The following is a 26,454-nucleotide window of genomic DNA, read 5'->3' on the forward strand; positions in this document are numbered from 1 at the left end:
GATGGCGTCTGGACATCAGAGATACTTTGCCCACAGGCGGTTTTACATAAATGACATAATCAATACATCAGTTTGTTTCTTTGCTGATGACACTGTTCTTTATGCCTCAGGCTTCGCTTGTTTCAATAATCACCTTTAATCGCAGCAAGTTCTAAGACTGAAAACTCGGTTCTGTGAACTCTGCTGCAACAAATGTATTTTTTCAGAAGATTTAATCAGGATGTGTTTAAAGAGTACACCTCTATTTTATTTTATTAATTGCTGAATCAATATCTTTGGCACTTTTCTTTAAATAACTTTATTTTCATTTTCCTCCATTTGAAATATTATGTTTTGTGTCTTGATTGTTTTAGTTTTCTTTTAAACTGGTTCTAGTGGTTTTAAAACTTGAGTCCACTGTCTCTGAGCATGAAGCTGTTCTGCATCGTTCAAACAGCTTTTAAACATTTAAACCAGATTTAAAACCACATCTCCTCATTTCAGTCGATACAACCGGATCCAGTTTGATCGTGTTCTGTGCTCGGGAACTGGTTTTACTTAACATGTAACATTCAAATGAATTGAATTACAAACTGCCCTCAAACTACTGAGTCTTAAATAAATAATACACATTATTATCTCACGATTCTTTTGAGTGTTTTCCACGATTCCTTGTTTCTCAGTCTTGTGTGTTGTGTGATTGTGTTGTTGTTGATTTGTCGACTGTGTTTTTGTGATTGGTCTCATTTGCAGAAAAAGATCTTGATGAAATAAAAGCAAATTAACATATTCATGCAGGAAACATGCATCACGTACATTCTCTCTCCACAAGTGAGGGATGAAAATGAAAATGATTACACCACTGTTACCACCACCCACCTCCACCACCCAGTGAAAGCACAGAGAGCGCCACTTTAACATTTAAGCAACATGTTTATTGAAATAAATTCTGCTTAAAGCTGTAAAAAACAAACAGAAAACAAAACACTGTACAATTACCTCCCCCAGAGAGGGGGGGGACATGGATAAGCATGTGCGTGATGGAGCAGTTGATATGACGCCAAGGGGCTTTTAAATCCGACTCGAGTGAAGTGTGGCGCCTGCGGGTTGAAGTGTTAAAGGCTGAACATTAACCCAGCAGGACCGTTAGCAAGCTGCTAACACCAGCAGGAACTCTGCAGAACCAAGCAAACAGGAAACAGCCTGAACAGCAGCTTCAGAGGAACTGTATGATAATGATGGGAATGCATACGCAGGTGTGTGTGTGTGTGTGTGAGTCTTTGGTTCAGCTATTCACATGAATGCAAGTTTTAAATATGCAGGGGAACAATGAAATGTCCTTGTTAATAAGCACACACACAACACACAATAATGTTGCAACATAAACAGCAGATGAAAAAGCACAAACAAAATAAAGTCTTTGACATCACATATATGTACAGATCCAACATGGCTATCGAGCCAGAACGTGATTGTCTCCATGGATTTCACAGTGCACATGACAGTTTCATTTCACAGCCTCGAGTCCATCAACGTGCAGCCACAAAAAGAGCCGACGTGGCGTGAAAGCTTGTCACGATCACGCAGTTAATGGCCCCCATCTCCAACACCCCCCCCCCCGCCCCTTTTTGTACATTAAATAGAATAGAGCAAGGCACTCTGGGTAGAAAGGCAGGCGCCTGGAAAATTACCTGCCATTAATCTGTGCAAACAATTGACTTTTCAGCCCTGGTGATTGGGAACACAGCAAAATGAAGTCGTATTTCAGCCGAACTGACAGGAGGAGCAGAGGTTAAGAAATGGTTGTGTTTAGTCTTAGTGTACCTTTTCCTTCATAGTGGTTTTTTTACACCTTCTCATTCCCTTTCTTTATTTCTCTGTTCGCCGCTTGGCTCCCTGACTGAGCTGAAATTACCTTAAATTGTTCTGAACTGGATGGAAACAATCTGAAGTGCCGCTCGGCCGCTCGACTTCCCGGGCAAACAAAGCCCAGGAACAATAAAAAGGGAACAAAAAAATAAAACTCAGGAATTCCCTGTCACTCTTTGTCACACTTCAACGAGCTGATCAGGCCGTAAAGAGGCTTTGGACTTTGAGCCAGCTCGCCAGGAGAAAAAAAAAAAACAAAGACGGAAAAGAAAAACACATTCAGACTTAATGAGGTTGTCAGTTTGAACCTTCCAACGGCTGAACAAAGAAACTCCACATCCAAAACATTTGTGACTCATAAAAACAGGAGAAACTCGGAAGCTACTTCATTTAACCCACCGTCAACAGGTGAACACAAATTAAACATGAACAGGTGAAACAAATACAAATCAAACAATGATGAACATATGGAAGCTAAGGATAGACCTGTATGGGATTCACCAGATCAGCAGTGGACCCTTAATTCAGGGTTTGCATCTTCGTGCAGTTTATCTTTTTATCTCTTTAGCTTTATGAAGAAAATATAACATCATGTGATGCAATAAACCAGGAACTCTTCATTTAACACGTTAGAACCCCCCCCCCGTGTTCTGGATCAGGTCATGTAGGAAGCTCTGGTTTCAGAATTCCACTCAAATGTCAGCTGATAAATATTGTTAAGCCCATATCTGGTCTATCCTTGATGAAACCCTTCATGGTGTGAGTACTGTGGTGAAAACCAAAATCTGAACACAAAGGAATGGTGAACAAAAATAAAACCATAAAAAAATCAAAGGGGAAATGACATTTTGGAGGCGGGTGCTGTGCAGGGGAATCAGTGCGACTTTGGTGGAAGAATATTGGCAGTGCCAAATAAGTCCCAGCATGACTACCACACCCGGTCGGTCCAATAGATGTCCCTGTTGTACATTGAACTGTTGGCGTAGTCTCCTACCTGTTTGCTGCTGTATTTGGGCGGGTTGGCCTTGTAGCTGTAATCCGAATATTGGTCGGAGCCTGTGGAGTTGTTGTCCCCTGTTCCCACAAAGGTGTTGGTGGCAGGGAGGTCCTGAACCGCCTGGTGCTTCTTGGAGGCGGAAGGCGACTGTGGCTGCAGTTGGATGGAGGGGAGGGGGGAATTGGAGCGATAGTGTCGCCCCAGATCGGGGCTTCCTGGCGGGTAGTTCAGGGGCAGGTGGATTCTGGGACTGTCGGTGACACTCTCGTTAATGAGGTTGAACTTGAGGCCTTTCTGCAGACTGGCCTCCTCCTCCTCCTCCAGGGGCTTGGCAGGTTTTGGAGCCCGACCCTTTTTGCTCTTTTTCCCCTTGCCATTTTTGGGTCCCTGCTTCGGAGCGTACAGGTCCTTGCTCTCCTTCTTGCCGGCCTGATAGCCGCTCTTGGTTTCCTTCTGCAGCCGGTGTCTAATAACCACCACGGCTACGATGACCATGATCACACCAGCGAACCCTGCCAGGGTGCCATACAAGATGTTGCTGCGCTGAGCAAGGGCGTAGTTGGGATCTCCAGCGATGTCCCTGTCCAGAGGGGTGTAGAGGCTGTGTCCCACCAGCGCCTCGATGACGGACACATTGGACTTGGTGTCGTTGACAAACACGTGGACCAGGGCCGTGGTGTGGCGTGGAGGTTTGCCTTTGTCACTGACCTTCACGACAAGTCGGTGCAGCCCATTGTGCTTTCCAGTGAATTCCTGCGCCAGTGTGATCTCCCCGCTGCTGGGTGAGATGTAGAACAGGTCAAACGGGTTTCCGCCTGTGATGGTGTAGACCAGCTCAGCATTGGGTCCAGAGTCAATATCCTCAGCCTCTACCACCTCCACCAGGGTCTCCGGTTGAGTGACAGGTGTCAAGTAAGTGTAGGTGGAGTTGGCCGGTTTGGTGACATAGGGGGCGTTATCGTTCTCATCCAGGACATTGATGGTCACTCCTACGTAAGAAGATCGAGGAGGGTCACCTCCATCCACGGCTCTCAGACGGAAGGTGTAGGTGCTCTCCTTCTCGCGGTCAAAGGAGATGCTGGACAGGATGGTTCCGGTGCCATTCTGGATGACAAACTTCCCGTTGTCCGGTTCCACAAACAGCCTGACTCTGGCGTTTTCACCTTTATCAGCATCAGTGACGGTCACCACACCAACAGGGTTGAGCGGAGCCATGTTCTCGATGACGGAGAAGCTGTAGCCGCTCAGCATGAATTTGGGGTCGTTGTCGTTGCGGTCCAGGACATTAATCACCACCGTAGAAGTGCCAGTTTTGCTTGGAACCCCCTTGTCGGCAGCTACCACACGGAACTCGTAGCGCTCTGTGTCCTCCCGATCCAACAGGTTCTTCACACGCAGCTCCCCTGTGTCGGAGTCGATCTCAAAGAGCCTGGAGGCTGAGTGCTCGATGATGCTATAGGCCAGTTCTGCGTTGGTGCCACTGTCTGCGTCCGTTGCCACGACATCCAGAATTTTATCACCTGGTTGATTTCCCTCTGGAAAGTCCACCTCGAGCATCGCAGGGGAGAAGTTTGGCGTGTTGTCGTTCACGTCAGTGACCTGGACTTTGAGGGAGTTGGTGCTGGACAGGGCTGGGTTCCCAGAATCCACAGCGACAATTTCAATTCTGTATTCCTTTACACGCTCATAATCCAGCGGGGTAGTTGTCTGCAGGAAATACTTCCTCTTCCGATCGTTGGCGGACTCACTTGCAGGTCGGAGCTGGAATGGGACGTCACCGGCAACTACACAAGTAACCACAGCATTCTCCCCCTCGTCACGGTCCGACACCTGGACCAACGCCACCGGGGTGCCGATGGGCATGTCCTCAGAGATGTTGGCCACACCATCTTGATGCGTCACCAAGCCAATGCCACGGATCTCGATCGCTGGTGCGTTGTCATTGTGATCCCTGACGTTGATGGTCACCAGGACCTTGGAGTACTTGGAGTTGGGCCCACGATCTCTCGCACCCACAAAGAACTTGAGGAAACTCTCGTCCTCGCGGTCCACTAGGCCTTTGACGTATATGATTCCAGTGGAGCGGTCGATGCGCAGAAGCCTCTGAACGGTCTCCGACGCCTGATGGAGGCTGTAGTCGATATCTCCGTTGATGCCGGTGTCTGCATCATTGGCTCTGACCTACAGGGGCAAGAAGAGAGGGTTACTTTAAACCATTGTAATGGTTCCTCTGAGAAATCATCACAACGAATATACGTTCATGAGACAGTTTCAAACGTGCATCAAACTTCAAGTCTTATTTGACCGATTCCTGTCAGTTCTATGTCAAAAGTGATGTTTGAGAAGCAGCCTGAACATCCTCGGTTAAATATGTTTTACTATTTATTCTCTCAGAGTCAAAACCATAACTGAAGCAGCTCATCACAACCCTTAGCATGTTCTCTGTCATGTGTGACACATAACAGACGATCGAAGCTGAGTGCATACACCCACACAGCAACATGTAACGGCCATGCAGCGGCTCAGGGCAGCGGCTCAGTGGCAGCTGCCGGGCAGACGAGTTAATGTTCCACCCGTTATGAAGACGGCTCCTCGGGGCCCATTAGGACAGAGCAGCATCGGCCACGCTCCAGCCTCAAACGCCCACACCCAAAGTAAATGGAGGTAATTAGTCGATTAGGTGGGACGAGCAGCACAATGTCACTTAGGAGCTGATCATTAAGACGCTTTCTTATCTAAACATCTAATACTTTTTAATTGTGTTCATTCAACGCCTCGGCTGCTGTGAGGAAATGAAGGTCGGCGTGTAGCTTCAGATGAACTAGTTGTTGAACAGCTGATTTAAATGTCCCAGGTGCTGCTGGTTCAGCTCTTCCTTCACCTGGGACTCTCAGTAATGTGATGAGGGCCTTTAGAGTTTGCTCCTCTGAAGCAGAACTGGATCCGAGCCAGGTTTCCACTCAGCAGAATCATCTCCTAAAATTTAAGTCCTCAAAATATTGGTTTCTTGAAAACCTGAATGAGAGGGGTGGGGATATTCTGGGCTTATTTACACAAACATTAAAACTGCTGTTATCTGGGCCAAGGACACAGGACTCTACTATAAACCCAAGTGACCGTGCCAAAGATTTATAAAGGAAAACTTTAATTACTTATTTGCTTTTGTTTGCCAAGAATTAGACAAGAAGATTAAAACCTCTTATATCTGCACATGGATACACTGCATAGAGTCACTGTCTGGTTAGCTTAGCTTAGCATAAAGACTGGAGACACAGGGAAACTGTTAGCCTGGGTTTCCTTTAAAGCTTAATAATTAAGATGACATATCTTGAGAGATTTCCACAAACACAAAAATTTGATGATATTACCTTTTAGGTTTTGTAGTAAATAAACAAATATGATTAAATAAACAGCTCAAGGTGTTTAGACAAAATGTATCTTATATAACTGAAAACAGTCTAGTTTGGCATTTTGTGGTTTTTCACTATCTGGTCATTAACAAAAACAAATATATTCTCTTTACTTTATGCTAAGCTAAGCTAACCCGGCTGCTAGCAGTTGCCTGATATTTGCCATTTAGTCATGAAATCATGCTTTTCTCAGGAAGAGGCAAAAAAATCTCTGAAAATGTCAACCTCCTTATTTAAGAATCCAAACTATCCACTGAGGTGAGGTGGAGCATCACAGGGAAATGAAGCCTTTAAATGAGCATCTCAAGAGGAAGACAGAGTTTAAGCGGTTAAACAGCCGGCAGAGGATTGGACGGACTTTAACAGACTCCGGCTCACGGCGCTGTCACATAATAAATATCTGGTTTCCTTCCTGCTCAGGATCACAGAGTGTGACACAGCGTTGACGGCGCTCGGGGGGGCGAGCGTGAAAGCCACTGATCCGGGTCAGAGAGGTTGAGGTTAAAGAAAGCATTACAGCGAAATTATAATTTCTGCTGCCCATTGATTTCCTTTCCTCCGGTCGCGGCTTCGAGTCGCGGACTTCACCGAACAGAGGTGAATTATTGACAGCTTCTGAGAATTGAGCATTGAGCAGCTGGAGCCGGTGTCGCTGTGATGAAGCTGGAGCGTCTCTGGCTGCTCTCCAGGTCCAAAGTACAGCAGATAAACCATTAACAGAGACCCACCGGTTTCCTCCATCCTCAGACCACAGGCCCTGCAAGTCCTGAGCTCGTTTAATTCAGCAAACCTCTAATTTCTCTTCTGCTCCGACGGTAAATCACATCAAACGTCACTTTCTTTCCTTTCGGTTTATTCCTCAACAAACAGCTTCAGACTTTCTGCAGAGGGACAATCTATCACCGTTAACTTCCTGTCGGCCTCATTGTTGACTAAATGACATCATCATTATTTGGTAGTTCAGCGTGGACTCTGCGTTTGGACTGTCAACAAAATATTGAATGTGTTCATCGTCTTTTTGGGGAATTAATCACGAGCGATGAGTCAGAAGATTCTCTGGTCCTTAACGAGCTCGAGACTCGAGGAGGCTCTTCGTCTGAGAAAGGGTCAAAAACAATGTGATGGATTTTTACGATCGTCTGATCCATTAATCAACGAAAACCTGAGATAATCAGCCAATTAGAGGCCAAGAGAACTTTTATCACGTGAACACAATCAAACAAAATCTGCCAAATCAGAGCAGATTCAGATCTTTCTTTGTCGTTGATTCAGAATCAGACCCACGTTGTCCCGATGATCAGACACCTTCAGTTTTGAGTGTTAAACCAATTCAATAAAACATCACAGTGATTATTGTGGACTTTAACTTTTGTTGTTGCATCTTTAATCGAATAAATATTTAATTTGAATAAAAACTCTTTAACCTAACTCCACTTACAAGCTTTTAATGGAGCTTTCAACTTTGGTCGCTGCTAATTTGGTCATGAATATTTAAAGAGGAAAAAAAAAAATTAACTCAAGGTCCACTTGCAAATCGACTGAGGAGAAAAAGCTTCCTAATGAAGGTCATGAAAGACTTTGAAAGCTTCTAAAAAAAATAATTTATACAATCAAAAGTTTAAGAAGAACCTAAAAGCAAGTAAAGTGAGTTGAAGTGATTTAAAGCACTTCACTTTAAGTTTTTCATTATTTATGAGGTAACAAAGTGACGAGCAGCTGGAAGGTGGAAAATCTGATGTCTGGTTTTTTCAGAATATGTAAAACGAGGCTCCTTCACAGAGCGACTCAGCAGACAGAGATTTACACGTCTGCGCCGCCATTGGACGGTTTAAGGAGGTCGGGGTCGTCAGTCAGCGAAGTCCCGCCTCCGACCTCGGAACGCACGCTAGGTGAAGCGGATTCTGCAGCTCTCTGAAATGCAATGAGCCACATCCTGAGCAATAATACCAATAAGCCCCGTGGATAATCTCATGACTGACTCAGATTAAGTCATGCACGGCTCACCGGAGGGCTGGCTGGTCGCACTCGGGCGGGAAGCGAGCAGCTGACACGGCGCGCTGGGTATTTTGGTTTTGTTTGTTTTGCCGCTGAACCAAACGGAACCTTCCCGCTCCGCTCGGCCGGCGGCCACATCACGTAGCGCCGCCCCGCGCCAAGAGCTCAAAGGTGAAGTTGAATCAGTGGTTAATGTGTGACTACACAGGGCGATCCCACGCCCTGCTTCACCTCGGCCGCACCATCTGTCCGTACGCACAATTGAGCAGCGTGTCATGTGCGGTCGCTGCGGCGTCCGGCTCAGCGTCCCAGAGGCTCCACTGAAACGCTCAGTGGACACGAGTTAGAGTCCGGATTCACCAACGTGAACACAACTCACTTTCTTAAACTTTAACGAGTTTCATGTGAGAACAGAGACACGTGGTGACAATGAATATTTGTCAGTAAACTGTTGCTCAACTGATTCCAGGTCTGAGCTTTAGTCCTCCCATTAAAAACCACTGGTAAACATATTCTCCCCTGAAACTCCCATTAAGGGATAAAACACAATAATCTGTTCATCTGTCTCATCCTCATCGATCAGCTTCATCAATAAAAACGTCAATAAATAAAACCGCAGTTTGAACATTAGTTCAGAACAGATTAAAACATTGAGACCTGAGACGATGACTAAAGTAAAAAGTGTGAACAGAATTACCAACGCTTACAGAAATGTTCAATTCTTTTTGTTGTTAAAGTTCTTTTCATCATTGTTTTCATCAGTCAAACTTTGCTGTTATCTGCTTCAGTTGCTTCAGTGAATCACAATGTATTTCATAAGTCACGTGCACACGTCTGATCTCTAGAGCCAGAACCACGCTAACATCACACTTTATAAATGTGTTTACGCTGCATCGGGTCGAAAGGGGTTAAAGGTCAAAGTCATGTGGTTAAATTAATGCAGGAAACATTGATTCAGAAAAGCAGCGAATCTGATCTTTAGAAACTGCAACCTGCGACTTTCAGGTTATTCTGCTTAATAAGAGAACTTAAATGATCAATGAATTATTAATGATTAATAATAATGAATCCATGAATCGACTGTTAGAGGTCACATGTACCGAGAGGAGGAACCTAAGAGGAGGCGTGTGTGGGGTGTTCACCGACCTGCAGCACAGAGTGACCCAGCAGGCTGTTCTCCGGGAGCTCCGCCTCGTAGTGACTCCTCTCGAACTTGGGCACGTTGTCGTTCTGGTCGGTGACGGTGACCCGCAGCAGGGCGCTGCTCGCCCTCGCCGGCTTCCCGCCGTCCACCACGCGGATGTTCAGGTCGTACGAGTCCTTCTTCTCACGGTCCAGGACGCCCATGACCACCAGCTGCGGCAGCTTCTCGTCCGAGTCCAAGGCGACCTGCAGGGCGAAGAGCTGGTCGGCGTCGGGCCCGGTGGTCAGCGTGTACTCGCTCACGCCGTTGGCGCCGGAGTCCCTGTCGCTGGCCATGGGGATGGCGAAGAGGGCGCCGATGTGCGTGTTCTCGGGGATGGAGAGGGAGAGGATGGGCGAGGAGAACTGCGGCGTGTTGTCGTTGATGTCCAGCACCTCGATGCGGCCTTCGATGAGCCGGGGCCCCATGCCGAGGCCCTTCACCATGTCGGTGATCGACACCTCGAACTCCAGGAAACACTTGTCGCCGTCAAACAGGTTGCGGCAGTCATGCAGCGTCTCGCGGTCGATGGGGATCTCCGTGGTGTAGATGTCTCCGGTCTTTCCTTCCACCCGCAGATACGGCGTGCCGACCTCCAGCTTGTAGAGGTGGCCGACGTCGGGGAGGCCGCGGTCTGCCGCCAAGCTGCCGATCAGCGTGTTGGGCGGCTGCTCCTCAGAAACTCGATAGAGGATGTCGCTGGATGCAGCGTTACAGGAGACCAGCAGGACAACCGCCAGGAACATGGGAACCTCCCACCTCAGCACCGCCATGTCTCCGCAGGACAGCACCGCTCTGAGAGAGACAGACGGAGAAGACACGTAAATTAGTCTCATTTGATTTACAAATTTTGGAATATGCATCTCAGATATGTTCCACATCACTTCCTCTACTTTTGCATTTAGTTGCCAATTAGATTCCAAAGTCTACATGATGCATATTTCACTGTGTGTCCACGTCCAGAGGTTTGGAGCTTTCTCTATGTGCAGATGATCAAAGCATTAAAAACCAAGTTTATCCAAAATTCATCGATGTGTGTTTGAAGGACTGAAACACAAACGTGCACACGGAGCACGAGGCTCAGTCGACAGATTGTTCTGGAGTGAATCAGGTCAGGACTCATCAGACTAAAGACTGTTTGGCTGCTGAAGTTTCCGTCACAGAAACAACGTCTACGGTCTCGATCGTTGTCGTACACCCACAAGGTTTGTGTTTGTGCGTCAGTGGCAGCGCCCACTTTCCTCAAATAAAACCACACACAGGAAACATCTGGGACAACAAGAGAAACTCACTCGCTAGACAGATTCTGATCCAACACGACTTTACTTTTTTAAAACGTTCTGTAAACTCAGTGTTGTAAAGAGTTAATTAACTCAAGAGGCTGTTTGCAACTAAGATGAACTCCAAATTAAGATTTTATTAGTGTTGAAAGGTGTGAAAAATAAAGATTCTGATCTGCTTCAACATCATTTAAGAAGTAGATCCTGACATTTAACCACATTAACACATAGTAATGTGAAGTTTCCTCATTCTTGTTCATTTAAGGCCTCAGATCGATTCAGAGTTATTCAGACTTTTCTTGTCTCCCTGAAGAAAACCTTTCTCTGCGCTGATCAGATCGAAGCTCAGAGATTTACTGACAAACCGAGTCTTCACCTGACGCCTGGTGTTCGTGAAGCTTCTTCTGAGCCTCCACACTCTCCCTCTTTCTTCCTCTTCACCTCTATCTCACTTCTCTCACTTCCCTCCCTACGCCAAGCTGCAGGTCGCCGGGGTTAATCTGGAGATAGCTTCTCTCCTTCCCTCTCTCGCTCTCTCTCGCTCTCCTCGTGTCCTTGATTTGAGGAGGAACACACACACACACACACAGACACACAACAGCGATCAGCATGCTGAGCAGGAAGTCTTGGTGCTGTCCTCCTCCTCATCCTCTGACTGCTGCAACACTGAGTTCACTGTGTTGTGTGTGTCTGTGTGTGTGTGGGAGTCTTGTATTTCCTGAGCCTATTATCTGAAACACGAACGTGGAGCCTTGTGCACGTTCACTGAACGACATGAAACGAATCAACAACCTGAGCCGTTCACAAAGTGAAGTCGTGTTAATAAAGTTAATTTAATGTCGACAACCTTTCACGCATCACAACATCCCGTCTCCTCGTCTTTACCCAGAAAAACACAGAGCGAGCGTCGAGGGGACATCGGCTCACATCCCGTCCTTCAACTCGGACAGAGTGAGGACGAAGCAACGAGTCGGAACTTTATCAACTTTAAAACACAAAGAAATACAACAAAAACAAAACCTGCTGTGACGTCTGGAAACTTCTCAACTTGTTTGACCAACAAATCTTCACAATCACAGTTTATCTCTTTTTAAAATGTATATCCAATTTAAAACGGCTACAACATTTATTGGATCTGGAAATGTTGTCTGATTAATTAGCAGTGAGTCGATTTAAAAAAGTTAAACTGTGTTTGTATTCTGGTTTCTTTGGTAATTTGTCTTTATGTCAAAGAATCAAAAGTTTCCACGGATCCAAACTTCGTCCAAACAACCGAACAAAAACAAACGGATTCAGTTTAAAATGATAGAAAACGAAGAGAAGCGGAACACAACTGAGGTTAACAGCAGCAACTGCTGCTTTTGTGCGTTTGTTCGACACAAGTGTCGACTGCTCTGCACCCTGCTGTGACACACACAAACACACATCTAATTACCCCTGTATGACTGTGATGAGTGTGTGTGTGGAGGGGGGGGTGGGGGGTTTAACTGTGTTTGCAAGTGGGAATGTGCATGTGAATACCCCAGTGTGTGTTTAAGTGTGTGTGTTTCTTTTCTCACATTTTTCTCTGGAGCTGCCAAATACCCTCGAACAGCCGACCTCTGACCCCTGAGCCCATTTCACACGTCTCCACGGACACGGAGCTCAAGTGAAACTGTTGTGTGTGTCTGTGTGTGTGTGAAAGTGTTTGATTTGTTTAAGTTGTTTGTGTCGTGTGTGTTGTGAAGAAGCTGCTTTGACACCAAATGTACATTTAAAAATTAGAATTTAAGTCACGTTGTATTTTGTGCAAACAGATATTTGACGTGTAATGTTACTCTAATTAAAACTTTACTTTAAATTGTCCAGTGAGCTTATAACCACGTTATAAACATGTAATAACAGGTTTATAACAACAGTCTTTACGGTAGAAGTTATAACTGTGGAAAAAAGGAAGAATATCTACTTGCAACCATTTATCTGTTTATTAGAGACCATAAATATACTGTTTATAAGTTGTGTTACCATGGAAAAGGCCCTGATGTGACTATAAACTCTACATAAATGCAATTTGACAGATTATCCAGGTCACCAGTGACTGTTCGTGAGTAATGTCAGTTTCCTGTGCGTTTACGTGGAGACTTGGTTTAAGTGTGACCTGGTGTTTCTCCTGCAGGTGAATATTAATCAGGAAAGACGAGACAGGAAAAGTGACTGGAGGTATTTTAAGCATTCATCATGGAGACTGTTGTTTACGAGATCCTGTTCAAATCGATCTGAGACAAAAACCCTCGATAACGCACAGTGACCAGAGTTTAGAAAGAGTTTCTTAGTTAGAAATCTGTTGGATCAACATGTTTAAAGTGTTTAATTCTTAAGAAATGGTAAAAAAAGTAATGTTTAGAATGTTGACTGCTGGTGTCAGTGTGATCATGTGATCAGTGTTGAGCTGAAACATGTGCACTCACGTCTTTATAAAAAGAAAAGCATTCTGGGTCGTGAGAGTTTTAGGGTCTAAATAAATCTCAGGGTCAAACGTCAAGAGAGAGAGAAGAATAAAAGTGCAGCGAGTTCCTGTTTGTTGATGAACACATGTTGATATGTGTGTTCACATGTACTGATTGCTGTGTGTGTGTGTGTCTGTGTGAGTGTGTGTGCGTTGTCTCCTCGGGGACGGTCTCGGGTGAGCCAGAGATCGTCCAGCTCGTCCTGTTTCCCACAGTCTGAAACGTTCTCACCAGCCCATCCACCAGCTTGTGTGAGTGTGCACGTGCATGTATGTGTGCACGGCCAGCCTTCTGTGTGTGTTTGTGTTTGTGTGTTACATTACAAAGACACAGGAATGGGCTGGGGGGGGGGGGGGGGGGGGGGGGGGGTTAAGGGCAGTAACGTGCCTCTTTGTAATGCCGAGCAGCGACGGCCTGGGTCGCTGTGTCGGCAGCTGGAGCGGGCGAGAGACACAGTGTCACAATGGAGGACAGAGAGGGAGAGAGAGAGGGCGAGAGACACATCCTCACAATGGGGGACAGGGGGAGAGAGAGAGGGCGAGAGACACAGCCTCACAATGGGAGACAGAGGGAGCGAGAGAGGGCGAGAGACACAGCCTCACAATGGGGGACAGGGGGAGAGAGAGAGGGCGAGAGACACAGCCTCACAATGGGAGACAGAGGGAGCGAGAGAGGGCGAGAGACACAGCCTCACAATGGGGGACAGGGGGAGAGAGAGAGAGGGCGAGAGACACAGCCTCACAATGGGGGACAGGGGGAGAGAGAAATGGCGAGAGACACAGCCTCACAATGGGGGACAGGGGGAGAGAGAGAGGGCGAGAGACACAGCCTCACAATGGGGGACAGGGGGAGAGAGAGAGGGCGAGAGACACAGCCTCACAATGGGGGACAGGGGGAGAGAGAGAGGGCGTGTGCAGTCTCCATCACAAAGCATCTGAACAGGCCAGTTACCTCCCAGTGTGTTTTCCCAGTATTGACATGCAGAGTGTGTGTTTGCATGTTAATGTGCCGGAGCTCCAGCACTGTACATTACATTAGGTCACATTACATGAGGCCGAGTCACAGACACACTAAGCTCCTGCTGAATAAAACATCTGCTGACTTCAGCTCCTCGTTCGTTTGCAATTCTCTCTCCAGAAAATCTGATATTTTTGTCTAAAAAACACGTTAGATCAAATAAATCATCAGGAAATCAGATGAAAAACAAACCGGGCGAAACAAACGCAATCGACTTCATGTTAAACTGGGCGAAACCAACGCAATCGACTTCATGTTAAACTGACTGTGGCTTATTCAAATGAAAGTTATTGATTTATCTGATGTGTCGACTCATTTCTCAAACCTGAAAATGGATCGAACCTCCTCCGTCTTTTCACCAGAGACCGAAACGATGCGTTCAAGTGTCTTCACGAAAAACAGAGGAAGGTTATCAATGGTTATTTAAAACTATTAAAACCAGTGAATGTTAACATTTGGAACCAAAAGCCAGCATTTTGACTTTAAAAATCATTAATTGATTATTGAGACTGTTAATAAACCATTAATAAATCAATACTGACACGAGCAGCTCGATCAAATCTGTGAGTTCTGATCCAAACACTGAGTTTTGTTCAGCTACAGATCATCAGAGGACATTTACACAACCACACTGCTGTAAAACAACTGTAAATCAGACCACATATTAATAAACCAGCTTATGTTCACAGCTGCTTGTGATATGAATAAAATCTTCTGCAACATGTGATTCAATTTTGGGTTATTAATATAAACAGAATAGTGTTAAATAGACAAAACAACCAAATCCACTTAATTAAATAAGCTACAAATCAACTCTCAGAATATTGATGCAAAAAATAATCCTGTGAATCAAATCACTTCTGTGGAGGCTGTTATGAAATCTGATTTCAGCTGATGAATTTCACGTCTCCGGTGTAAATATATCGAAACGAGAAGAAATTCAAACTCACTGTAGAGAACCGGGCGCTGAACCCCCGACCTGCAGATCGATCCACTGGGCCGGTTAGAGATGAAGCAGCTGAACTTCTCCACACTGAGCTGAACCAGAGACTAACACAAGTAAACAGCAGCCGATAGAGTACAGCCTGCCCCCCCCCCCCAACCAAATAGCCTCGTCTCCATAACAAAGAGCCTCATTGGCCGCCTCACCACGGCCCCGCCCCCCAGCACAGCCATGCGTCCTGCAGGTCAGATCTAATCCAACTGGACCTTTACTGGTGGAAGCTGAACTGGTTTCGACCGAGGTGAGGGGTTCAAGGTTTCTCTCCACAGCTCGGTCAGTTTCAGACCTTGACTCCTTCAGACCAGCGGGTTGTGTGTTCGCTGCAACACGTGATTTCAGGTTTTAACCTCAAGGTCAAGAGTCCGGAGACGAGTCGACAACTTCTCTGCTACACAAACAACACTGAGAGGGGACAAGTCTGCTAAGACACACAACGTCCGAGGAAGGCTCCCTGAAGCCTCCCAGTGAAATGACTGGAAGCTTCCCAGTGAGCCAGTGGACGTGTTGACAGACTGGAAGCTTCTTCTCACTGGTGTCAGTCTGCTGCTGGTCATCTGATCTAATTAATGAAATCCATCTTCACCGAATCCAGTGAAACCAAATAAAACCAAGTGTGTTACACAAAAAGTGGAGCGATCACTTAGTGTCACGTCTAATTCCAGTAATCACACAGGAAACGTCATCAGACAACTTCAACAGCGGCAACACAACGCCCGCCTCCACATCACAAACCACTTCCTGTGTGTTTGTGTCGAGTCTCACAGGTGTGTGTTTCACACCCGAGTGTGTGTTCAGCAGACAACACACAGCATAAACTACAATAACCTGAATGTCAAGGGCTCCGTGCTCACACATAACTACACACTGCTTGAATTAAATATCACACACACACACACACACACACACACACACACACACAGACACACACACAGAAAAATCAAAAGATGCTTTGATGTTTTCAGATCTCAGATATAGAGGATGTTTATGAGGTGAGCTCTCTGGACAGTCCACTGTGTGTGTCCGTGTGTGTGCGTGAGTGAGTGTGTGAGTTTGTGTGTGTGGTCCCTTCGCAGCACAAAGGGGATTACTCTATTCACTACCATTGTCTGATCCAGATTAACACACACAAACACACATGTACACAAAAACACACATCCTCCCTATTCAGATGCAGCAGCCAAGTCTTTTGGCCTCCTGACACCACCTGTGTGTGTGTGTGTGTGTGTGCGTATGTGTGTGTGTGTGTGTGTGTGTGTGTGTTTGCTTTTGTTTTGTCTCACGTCTTGTTTCAGCCGATGCCAGAGATCCGAACAGGATAATCTTCGATCGGGACAGCGTTTGAATTTCACATGAAAACCACGGACGTCATAAACCTGCCGCTCGTCACGTCTGGTTAAGTTTTAAAAAACAACAAAAATCTGCTTCCAGATAAAAGGGTTCAAACCTCAGACTGTAAATAAAGACGGAGGACAAAGAATCTCCATTCCCCCCCTGGTGGCCGTCTGCAGTATCGGCCTTAAACCTCCATGTTAGCAGACGGGACATGGACCAAACTAGAAAATCAAAGTACATTTTTCTCCCACTCGTGGACAGGTGGAGGAAGTGGAGACGTGAATCTCCCTGGACACACCTGAGCCTCTGCACACAGGTCACATTGTTAGTGTGTCCACGCCTTGTGTCACTGTGTGTGTCACTGTGTGTGTGTGTCTCTGTCTCTGTCACTGTGTGTGTGAAACGTGACACTGGAGCGGCCACTTCACTGTCACACTCGAAGCGTCGGATTAAATAACGTTGACTCACTGGTTTTTATGGTTTCATGACGGGTTTCGATGCCTTTGTCTCCTTAGTGCTGCTCGGAGGCACCGAGGCAGGAAATCTGGTTCAGGGATCAAACGTGTGACCTTTTAGTGACAGGATGTGCAGTCGAACCGCTGATCCACACACACACACTCGCACTCGCTGATCCTCCAGCAGCAGCAGAGGGGGATTAATGGAGTGGATGGCAGATGAACAGCCGGCTGGTGGGAAGTAAAGATCAGGCTTCATCAAAACGCTTCAAATCCACGGCAACATATTTATTCCACATGTCGACGACGGCACGGGAAACAAAAACACTCGACCGCGGTTTCACCGAGAACGACGGAAGAAACACACAAATAAAAACCAAACGCTCCATTCTTCAGATTCATATGAAGGAAAACACGATGGAGTAGATTCAGCCTTCTGTGTTTGGTTCAATTTATAGATTTAAACTCTCTGAGGCCGATATATAATTATAAGTTAAATCATCTATAATTGTTTTAAACATAATTTTCCAGAATCAGGATTTTTTTATTTCGCATTTAAAAATTAAACGTGTTGTATAACATTTAAAAGCTTGATTTAAAGAATTAAATTGAACTAATTTTATTCATCTCAATATAAACTATAAAGAACGGAGCGGATTAGTTTCACTGATCAATTACTTTGATATATAATAAACACTTTTCATGTTTAGTTTAGTAAAATGGTTAAAGTTCGTAAATTAGCTGATTTAAATAACAGCAATTTTATAATATTTAGGTTTGGGACTGTTAATCGGACAAATTACAACATTTGATCTCGACACCGATCGGTGTAATAAAAAAGTAATAAAGAATTAATAATCTATTTAAATAATCTATTTGGAAAATAATTAATTTTACTCGTTTAAAAACACAGCGATCGTGATATTTGAGGGTCTCTTTCACTTTTCTGTCATTTTTGTCACAATGAATTTAACAACTTTTAATATTTCCACTATTTTCTTGACGATGAACCAAAAACAAAAAGCGTAAAATTGCTCAGAAATAGAATTAATGAGGAGCTGCAGCCTCGTGGCTGTGAGAGCCCCCCCCACGCGGCCGCTTCCACCTCGCAGCTGCTCGAGCTTCCTGTTCCCGTGCAGACGTGTGAAACGAGCGAGTTCCACGACCGTCAAACTGGTTTTAACCCAAAGAGATGAATCAATACAACAATAAAAGCACAGACTCAATGAAAGTGCTTTCAGATCCATTTACAGGCGGAGAGGACCACGAGCGTCCGTCTGTCCACCGGCGACGCGGCTGCGACTGACACATGAAACGTGACGGTCCTGATTCCCTCAGGACGCCGGGTTTCATGTTTTTAATCAAAGCTGCTGAAACAACGACAGCAGCGTCAGGTGGATGACATCGTGAATAACAGCTGTCACAACCGGTTTGTTCCGGCACAAAAACAACCTCTCGCACCAGATTCCCTGCTTTCGGTTCGGATTAGAGAATCTAGAGCGGGATTTAAACCTTTTCCTCCTGTTGCCATCAGCAGGTCAAGACTCTGCTCTGTACATCGAAGGCTCAGGGCCTGATATGATCCACTGAGTGACACTGATGAGAGCAGTGTGGGATTCTGGGAAGGGGGTGGCGGGGGGAGTAGGGGCGACAGCTGACCCTTGACTCTAACGTGAAGGAAAACGAAGCCAAATGGAGCCGGCGCCTCCGAAGCCGTCAGCCTGACACGAACCGGGAGAGACTTTCTGCTCCTTCAGCGTGAAAGTCTGAGTCTGGATCGTTTCACCTCCTCACACGTCGACAAATGGAAAAAAAAATAATGCTGATTAAAATTCAGGTCATTTACGTGTCACTCCACAAATGAGAGGATTTTTAAAAGAGAGAAATGTCCCGAGATTCCAAAGACGTGACGGTTCCATGACTAACGGCTCGTCTTCCTCACAGAGACGAAGAAGAACCCAGTTTGTGTCACAGTCGTCTCACCTGAGGGCAAAAAGGAAGAGGAGCCGTGAAAACTCAAGAATCTGGAGCGTGGACACTTCTTTCTCCACGGAGCAGGACTGTGAGCCTTTCACACATCGAACCCATTTCCACCCTCACAGCTCCCGGTTTAATGACAGGCCCTAACGACACGGACTCAGATCCACCATTACCACGCGGAAATGTGCAGAACGGACACTGCTCCCCCCCCCCCCCCCCCCCCCTGTCTGATCCTCCACCCCCTCCCCTCAGGACGGCCGTGTTGATTGCCGTCGCTGTCATTTGGTCAAACCGTGGATGGATGTGCCACCAAATGAGACGAGGCAGAGAGGAATCCCAGAGCTGGGTATCGAACCTCCGACCTCGCCCCTGGACACCGCGGCGGCAGCAGCTCGGGTGACACACACCGCGCCTGCCGCCCAAAACCGGCCGCAAACCTCAGAGAGAGTATCTCCACCTCAAACATGGATCTATGTTTACGGTGGTAGAAACCAGAGCAGCGGGGGGGGGGGGGGGTTGACCTGAAACCACAATCTGACCCTCGGAGGCTTTAATGAGCTTTTTGTGTGTCTGTAGAACATTGCTCCCACAGCTCCCACAGCTCCCACAGCTCCCACAGCTCCGGAGACACACAGGCTCAGAAACCAGTGGACGCTCCCACAGCTCCGGAGACACACGGAGCGGCAGATTTCTCATGCGACACCAGAGTCGTTGGAGTTTTTCTGAAGGAAAGATGACAACGAGGTGACATGGCACGCCAGGGACGGGGTCAAAGGTCGAGTGTGGGAACAGAAGCAGGCCCACGTTCCCATTAGCGTTCACTGGTCTGATGGCGTGCGACCAGGGCAGCGGCGTTCACCACCACACAGCCCCGGCTCTCTGTCAGGGAGAGGCGGACGCAGTTTGCATGTGAATACCCAACTCCCCCCCCCCACCCACCCTCCCTCTATCGCTCGCTCACTCTCTATCATGTAGAGCAGGTCGGACGCCCACCCTCTCTCTCTCTCTCGCTCCACCACAGCCCAGGGAGGAGGACGCAGGGAGGCGGTGGAGGACTGGAGGGACTGGACGGACTGGATTCCCCTCCGGTGACACACCAGTCGCTCACGGAGCCGCGGTGGGTGCTCGTCATCTCCACCCCCCCCCCAGCGCCTTTATTTAGGATCTAAAATCTCCTGTTAACAACAAACACATGGAGAGAAACACCACACTGCAGACATGGGGGGGGGGGGGGGGGGGGGGGGGGTCTACAGGTGCCCCAGAGGCCTCAGGTGCCCACAGACACTCAGAGGATCCTCCCCAGCAGCCTCCCATGAAGGCACTGGTGTGATGCTGCTCCCAGTCCCTGATGGAGGATCAGCTCTAACATCAAAACCTCTGATTATCACCAGGAGCTTTTCTGTCTCTTATTAATATTACTGCCATTCCCCCCCCCCCCCCCCCCCCCCACCCCCCCTCTCTGTGAGTCCCTGCAGAACGCTCACTGCCCCAGCTGGAGCCGTAATGGAACCCCGCTGTGGTGGGTGCACCAGTGGAAACCAGTGGAACCGCACATCCCACTGTACACCACCCCCCCCCCCCTTCATCACGCACTTTCCAGAGAAGTGACCCACAGGAAGCTGGTTGACCACTGCAGACATGGAGTTATGTTGGAGGGGGTGTAATGTGGAAGGGGTCGATAGGGATCGATGCCTCTGTAGTGGAACATGGGTCGAATCCCCCTCAGAGGAGACGAGACGCTGGATATGAACAATCAATCGCTTCAAACTGGTTTTTAACCAACAAGTGTTTTAACAGCAGCAGCTCGGAGGCTGTGACGCCTTCACGCGTCCGCCCCGCATCAGGTCTGCGGGTTTTCAAATCCACGCACAAGTCGTCGTGCGTGAGAAAGATTTAAAGTGGATTCACAGATTCTGTTCTCGTGCGTAAAGCCCCCCCCCCCCCCCCAGCAGAGCTGCACTGACAGGGGGATCCGGAGCCTCGCACCCGGGTCCTCGTGTGACACGGGTCGGGGAGAGATTCAGTGTGGACCGGTGCTGTGGAGGGAACTTCCTACCTGGACCGGGTGAGAGCCGCGCGGTTCCCCGGCTCTGAGCGCTCCAGCCCCGGCTACAGGCTCCGCTCCTCCTCGGTGTCCAGACGGAGCCGTTCCAGACCTCCGGGGGAAAAACACCCGGAATTAACAATCCACCGAACCGGGGAAAAATACCTGGAAACAAATCAAACACTCCAGCGGGACGGGCGGGGGTAATTATCCGATTCCTCCCACAATCTCTGTCCACTTTTACTGTCACGACCGCCGCTGCGCTGCGCGTCGACCCGCCGGTGCGTCCTCTCTCCGCGGGGCTGGAGCTGGAGCCCGGCCGGGGGAAGACCCGGTGCACAGGGGAGGGAGGGACAGCTGTCACCCGCTCTCTGATCCTTCGTGGAGGGAGCGTCAGCAGCGGGCACCGAGCACCGACAGCCGCAGCATCCTCCGGTTGGCACTTCGCTCGGGAGGCGGTGGTGCTGGATGAGGCAGCGGGCGGACGGAGCACCGGGGCGGGGGAGTGAAGAGCAAAAAAAGAGGGAGGAGGGAAAAGAGAGATGGAGAAAAATAATATTCGTTTAAAAAAAGTGTAAGAATCTCGAGGTCCGGTAGTTCCGGGAGAGTCCGGCTCCAGCGGGGGTCCGGTTAGTGTCCAAGCCGACGCGCGGTCGCCGCTCTGCCGCCACAAACTCTGTCCGCTGCCGGTCCTGCGCGGCCGCACCGTGCGTGATGAGCGAGAGGAGTGAGTCCACAGCAGTGCGCGCGCGCTCCTCTCTCTCTCTCTCTCTCTCTCTCTCTCTCCCTCACCCTCCTCCCTCCATATACACTCCTCTCTATACACTACACACGGGGGGGGGGGGGGGGGGGGGGGAGGAGCGAGCATCCACCCCAACAACTAACTCTCAGTGGGTTCCCCAACATTTCTGTCATTTATTCATGTGCGTGACTTCTCACTGACGCGTGTGATCACGCAACATTCTGACTTTCCCCCCCAGTATCATGTTTATTACCGGGTTTTGTTTTGCGGTGGCTCCGCAGGTTCGAGTCCCATCACTCAGACACGTGAGGAAATAAAATAGATTTAAGGTTTAATAAGAGTCGGATCGAAAAGAGTTCGAGTCTCTTCTGCTCATCTTCATTTTTATAATAAATAAATGTTTGGACGCTTCTCTCTACCACCCCCCCCCCCCCCCTCTCTCTCTCCCTCCCTCTCATTCTTTACGTCCCTCTCTCTACCTCCCTCTCTCTCTTTAGGTCCCCCTCTCTCTTTACGTCCCCCTCTCTCTCTTTCTTCCTCTTCCATTAAGTATTTGTGTGTGTGTTTGTGTCTCTCTCTCTCTTTACATCTCTCTCTCTCTTTCTGCAACTCTCTCCCCTCCTCTTCCATTACATGTGTGCGTGTGCGTGTGCGTGTGTGTGTGTCTCTCTCTCTCTCGGCAACCTCTCTCTCTTTACATCTCTGTATCTCTCTCTCTCTCTCTGCCTCTCTCTCCCCTCCTCTTCCATTACATGTGCGTGTGTGTATCTCTCCCTCTCTCTCTCCCTCTCTCTCTCTCCCTCTCTCTCCGTACAGCGCGGATCCGAGCTGCTCTCCTCCTCTCTCTCCCTCGCGCTCTGAGCGCCACCTACAGGCGACAGTGGGCACATAGGCGAGCCAGATCTCTCGAGCAGGAGCAGGGGAGAGGGGTGGAGGAGGTGTGTGTGTGTGTGTGTGTGTCTGTGTGTGTGTGTGTGGGTGTGTGGGTGGGTGGGTGGGGGGTGCAGAGACAGCAGGGGGAAATAAAACAAATGGAGAATTGATGGTGGGAGAAGATGTTTATTGCTGTTATATAAGAAGAGGCTGTGATGCAAAGCTGCTTACTGAGCTCTGATATGACACAACACATGTGGATTATGATTCTGCATATGGCCGCTGCAGGTTGTGTGCAGCTGCTCACTGGGTTAATCCTCCAGCTCCGTTCATAACATTCTACAGAAAACCTGAAGAAGAAGAGGAGGAACGGTGTCGCTGTGAAGAGGAGAGAATCCGTCTTTAATGAAATCGTAAAATGATGATATAGTTTCTTTAGTAGTTTTAATAGTTGATACGTGTAAAGTCCAGAGGAGAGAACATGAAAAATGAAAATCTATTAGAGAAATTATGACGATATACGTTTGCTCAGAGTAAATATATAATTGTTATATATATATATATATAAAAAAAAAACTAAACTAAACAAAAACAAAATACAACAATTATATATTTACTCTGAGCAAACGTATATCGTCATAATATATATATATATATATATTATATATAAAAAACGTTTGCTTTTGTTGGGCTTTTTTAAACACTGCCTTTCATAGAATTCTAGAAATCGCTTATTTTATTTATTTTTTTATTTGCCTTTATTTAACCAGGTCGGTCCCGTTGAGATACAATGACCTCTTTTGCAAGGGAAGCCTGGCCAAGACAGCAGCATACAAAATGTTATGTTTATGAATATTTAAATGATTATTTATTAGATTTTACATAAAGGTTGAATCCTACAAAAGCTTAATTAATGAAGCTTATTCAACTCAAGCTGTCATTTTCAAATCTCACACAACCCGGTGACGACTTTCTGCTTTAACGGATTTTCATGACAAATCTTTTTTCCCAGAGAGTTGCAGAGATAATGTGACGAGTTGCAGCAGATCCAGAGCCGGGAGACGAACACAGCTCATTAACTTCAGGGAAAGCTGCGAGTAGAAATGAGATAAAGCACAGAAGTAGTAACATAACGACGTGTAACTGAAGTACCAGGAGTAAAAGTATTTACTACGAGAGCCTGAAGTGGAAATAAAGAGTCTCTGTTTTATTTATGTTTTGTGATCAGCAAATCGTTAAAGCTGTTTTCAGACCTGTTGCTTTTCACAGTTTGTCTGAGTCACACATGTTTGAGACAGACTGTGACCTTTGACCTTTGGCCTTTGACCCTTCACCAGCAAATCTAATCAGTTAATCTGAGAGTTTTAAGCCATTTTCAGTCTCCGGAGAATGTGAATATGAACGACGCAGCAGGTGACTCTCTGACAGTGTCCCGCTGAGGGGCGGGGCTTCATCGGGACGGAACATATTAATGCCACATTCTCAAGATAACACAAAAATCTCTTCAGTTCATCCGTTAATCAAATCGAGTGTTCGTACCAAATCTCAGAAGATTCCCCCCGAGGTGTTCTCGACGAGGACGGGACCAGGTGAAGACGTCCGTCCCCTGAGGAGGTCGAGGCTCAGCTCACACTTCTGCTCCAGCCCCGTTTAAATTATCAAAAAAATTATCAAAACCAAACCAGAATTTGAGAAACATTGATTTGCAGTCCTCTCATTGGCATTGGCTGTCGTCTCTAACGTGTCCACATTTAACCTTGTGCTGAACAACTAGGACGATCAGGAGTCTTCACGTCCGTCCCCTCACTTTGTCACGAGGGAAACTTTTAATAATCGTTTCTTCAAATGAAATTACGAGTCATTCGCTGAATTCCTCACATGGGACATCTATTTTTATTATTATTATTCTCTTAAACTTCACTTTGGTTCTTTGTACCTCTCAAATTGCTCCATTCATTCCTTCAAATTAATAATTCAATAATTCAGTTCAATAATTAATAGTCTTATCAGCTCCTTTCATTCCGTCCTGCCCCCCCGACGAGTTTAAGTCAAACTCTGATTGGATGTTTCCCGCAGCAAAGCTCTCTGGGACTCCTAGTTGACTTTTAACTTTTATTTTTTTAAATCAATGAAGCATACACACTCTTTGTTTTATGATTAATGATGATTATCTGCGGACGATGGAGGGGGGGGGGGGTACATTATGATAATTAGAGGAATTTTAGGAACAGTTTGGAAAAAGTTTCCTGAACATTTCAAGTGACTTCGAAAATCCGAGAAGAAAAAAATCCGAAGACCTGATATTTTCTAATTAATGCAAAAGGATAAACGATTCTCTCTACTTGAGTTTTTCAGTTTCATGTCTTGATTAATTTCTTCTACATCTTTGTCCTCATTGAACAAAACACTGATTATTTTCTCAATAAATTGAATGTTTGCTCTGTCGCAGACATGAAAATACACAAATCTTCTGTTCTCATTCATCCCAGTTTCAGATTTTCTGTTAATCAATAAATAATTTCACATCCACCATCTTTTAACCTGTAAAACCTATAAATAATGATAAACCTCTGGATCTGGATCAGAAGCTAAAATGTGCTTTTCACAGGAGAAAACAAAAAGCTTCATGTACCGGAGCAAAGTGAACTTTTATGTCTTTATGATTATGAGCAGCAGCAGCAGAGCAGCAGAGGACAGACTCAGAATATTGATCAGGATATTAAACGTGATCAGGCCGGGTGCACACGGGCCGGGGGGTTAATTGCTGAGAGGGATGCTGGGAAGCGAAGTCGGCCGCGGAGGAGTGAGCTGCTCTGGAGACGACGCACAGAAAACAAACCAGGAAACAGACGGAGACTAAACTGTATTGACAACACTGTTGGTGGCTTTGTTTTAACTCACTGTCCGTGCCAGACGGGTGGGGCTTATTGACAGAGCAAGAACGCTCACAGGTATTCTGGGTAATTTTTATTACTGATGATGGAACAGTTTCAAAACATAAAAACATAAAATAAAAAAACACAATCTTACTGTGTTAAATGCAAGAACACAGATCTGAGCTCTGATCTTGTTCATGTTCCTCAGCTCTCATCTCAACAGTTCCCCACATGGTCCTTAAGTTCATATCTTAATGAGCAACTTAATTAAGTTAATTAATAACTATTATGAAAAGGGCGCAGGGGTCACACGCCTCGTTAAAGCAACAGAACAGCACCTGTCAGATCTCCTCTGCTCAGCTAGCATTAGCATCGACATAGCTTCAGGTTGACCTGGCGTCTGCAGAAAGAGCCTGAAGGTCAAGGGTCACCCGGCAGCGGGACAGAGGCCTCATCCTCTCGCCGCCTTCTCCTTCAGCAGGTGGCTGCTCTACATTCACCCTGCACGCCTCTCGTCGCTTTGATGAATAGACTGTAATCTGTAATCTGCGGCGGCTACCCGCTGCTAACGAGCCAAATTAATTCGACACCGACAGTAAACATCTATCGATAAGATCAGATGGAACTTTATTGATCCCTGAGGGGGAATCGGCGAGTGGAAGCTACAAACACCGACGAGCAGACGCTTCACATCCTGTAGATACAAATACATGAATATATGAAACATGAATCAGAGCTGATGAAGAACAATTAACTGAAAAAGAACAAAGACGAGACAATCAATGAAATATTAGCGTTTTGAAAAGAGCGACAAATTGCTTCCACAACCACACAAACAAACACACACACACACACAGAGTTTACAAATTAGATTAACCTCCAGAGGTATCTTGAGAGACACTTTGGTGTGTGTGTGTGTTCATGTGTGTGTGT

The 26,454-nt window shown here is 46.7% G+C and overlaps 1 protein-coding gene across 2 annotated transcripts; it reads right to left on the reverse strand.

The window, feature by feature from the left end:
- Positions 1–892: 892 nt before the first annotated feature.
- On the reverse strand, positions 893–21,745 carry LOC133958482 (protocadherin-1-like). 2 transcript variants are annotated; one of them, XM_062393300.1, is made up of 3 exons: positions 21,043–21,745; positions 9,397–10,228; positions 893–5,026 (listed from the first exon to the last, which is right to left on the reverse strand). In XM_062393300.1, exons 2-3 carry the CDS (start codon positions 10,204–10,206, stop codon positions 2,777–2,779), a joined length of 3,060 nt encoding a protein of 1,019 aa, XP_062249284.1. In that variant the 5' UTR covers positions 10,207–10,228; positions 21,043–21,745; the 3' UTR covers positions 893–2,776. The 2 variants fall into 2 exon arrangements, with proteins under 2 accessions (XP_062249284.1, XP_062249285.1); XM_062393301.1 differs by lacking the exon at positions 21,043–21,745 and adding an exon at positions 15,167–15,256.
- Between the last annotated feature and the right edge of the window lie 4,709 nt (positions 21,746–26,454).

This window comes from Platichthys flesus, chromosome 8 (assembly GCF_949316205.1).
Source record: "Platichthys flesus chromosome 8, fPlaFle2.1, whole genome shotgun sequence".
NCBI classification, from domain to species: Eukaryota; Metazoa; Chordata; class Actinopteri; order Pleuronectiformes; family Pleuronectidae; genus Platichthys; species Platichthys flesus.